This window comes from Cryptosporidium hominis, assembly GCF_000006425.1.
Source record: "Cryptosporidium hominis TU502 chromosome 1 CHRO011105, whole genome shotgun sequence".
Taxonomy (NCBI): domain Eukaryota; phylum Apicomplexa; class Conoidasida; order Eucoccidiorida; family Cryptosporidiidae; genus Cryptosporidium; species Cryptosporidium hominis.
Genome location: NW_666460.1, coordinates 237 through 1193, shown reverse-complemented (window position 1 = coordinate 1193; position 957 = coordinate 237). Strand labels below are relative to the sequence as shown.

General features: G+C 38.7%; 1 protein-coding gene across 1 annotated transcript; it reads left to right on the top strand.

Moving 5' to 3' along the window:
* The first annotated feature begins 421 nt into the window (after nt 1–421).
* Chro.10367 (hypothetical protein) lies at nt 422–727 on the top strand. The annotated part of the gene is made up of 1 exon (XM_659852.1): nt 422–727. One exon carries the CDS (start codon nt 422–424, stop codon nt 725–727), a length of 306 nt encoding a protein of 101 aa, XP_664944.1.
* The last annotated feature ends 230 nt before the right edge of the window (nt 728–957 follow it).

Here is a 957-nt window from a genome sequence, read left to right as displayed (position 1 = left end):
GGTTTTGAAGTTTTAAGTTTGTAATATGGGTATGTTATTTTTTTTTGGGGAAATGCGTGGAGTATTGAAATGTTATGAGGGAATTGTGGTAAGGAGGAGGGGGTTAAGGGGTGGAGTGATAATTATGGTGTGGTGGAAGGTAAGGAAAAAGAGAGGGGGAGGGGGAAAAAGAAGAGAAAGTAAGGGGGGAGGANGGAGAGGTNAANAAAGGGGAAAANNGGAAGGGAGGGAAGAGGAAAAGGGAAAGGAAGAGGAAAAGGTAAGGGAAGTGGAAAGGTAAGGGGAAGAGGAAAAGGGAAGGGAAGGGGAAAAGGGAAAGGAAGAGGAAAAGGGAAAGGAAGAGGAAAAGGGAGAAGAAGAAGAGGAGCAAAAAGGAGAAGGAGAGCGAGGAGCAGGTGGTAAGGAAGAGGAGCAACAAGAAATGAATGTTACATCAACATTGGCATCACCTGTTGATCAAATTATTAGTGATGGATTGAATACTTCAAATAAGATATCTTCTACAAAGATAAGTCATTATAGTAGAATTCCAGTAAAGATAAAACATTATATTGTATCAGATAAAGACAATAGTAAAGAAGGAGAAGATACTGATATGGGGGAAAATGGAAAAGGCATTTTTAATATTGGGAAATATATTGATTCTTTATATAATCAATCAAGAGATAGTATAAATGGTAATAATACAATTATATCAAATATATATGAATCAGAAGTTGGGAATTAAGAAGTGTGGAAGGGAGGTGAATATTGAGGAAATTAGAGGGGAATTGTAGGTATAGAATTTGAGGAGGGAAGGAAAAGGGAGGAAAGGAAAAGGGAGGAAAGGAAAAGGGAGGAAAGGAAAAGGGAGGAAAGGAAAAGGGAGGAAAGGAAAAGGAGAAGGAAAAAGGAGGGAAGGAGAAGGAAAAGGAAAAGGAGAAGGAAAAGGGAGGAAAGGAAAACTAAGGAGAAAGA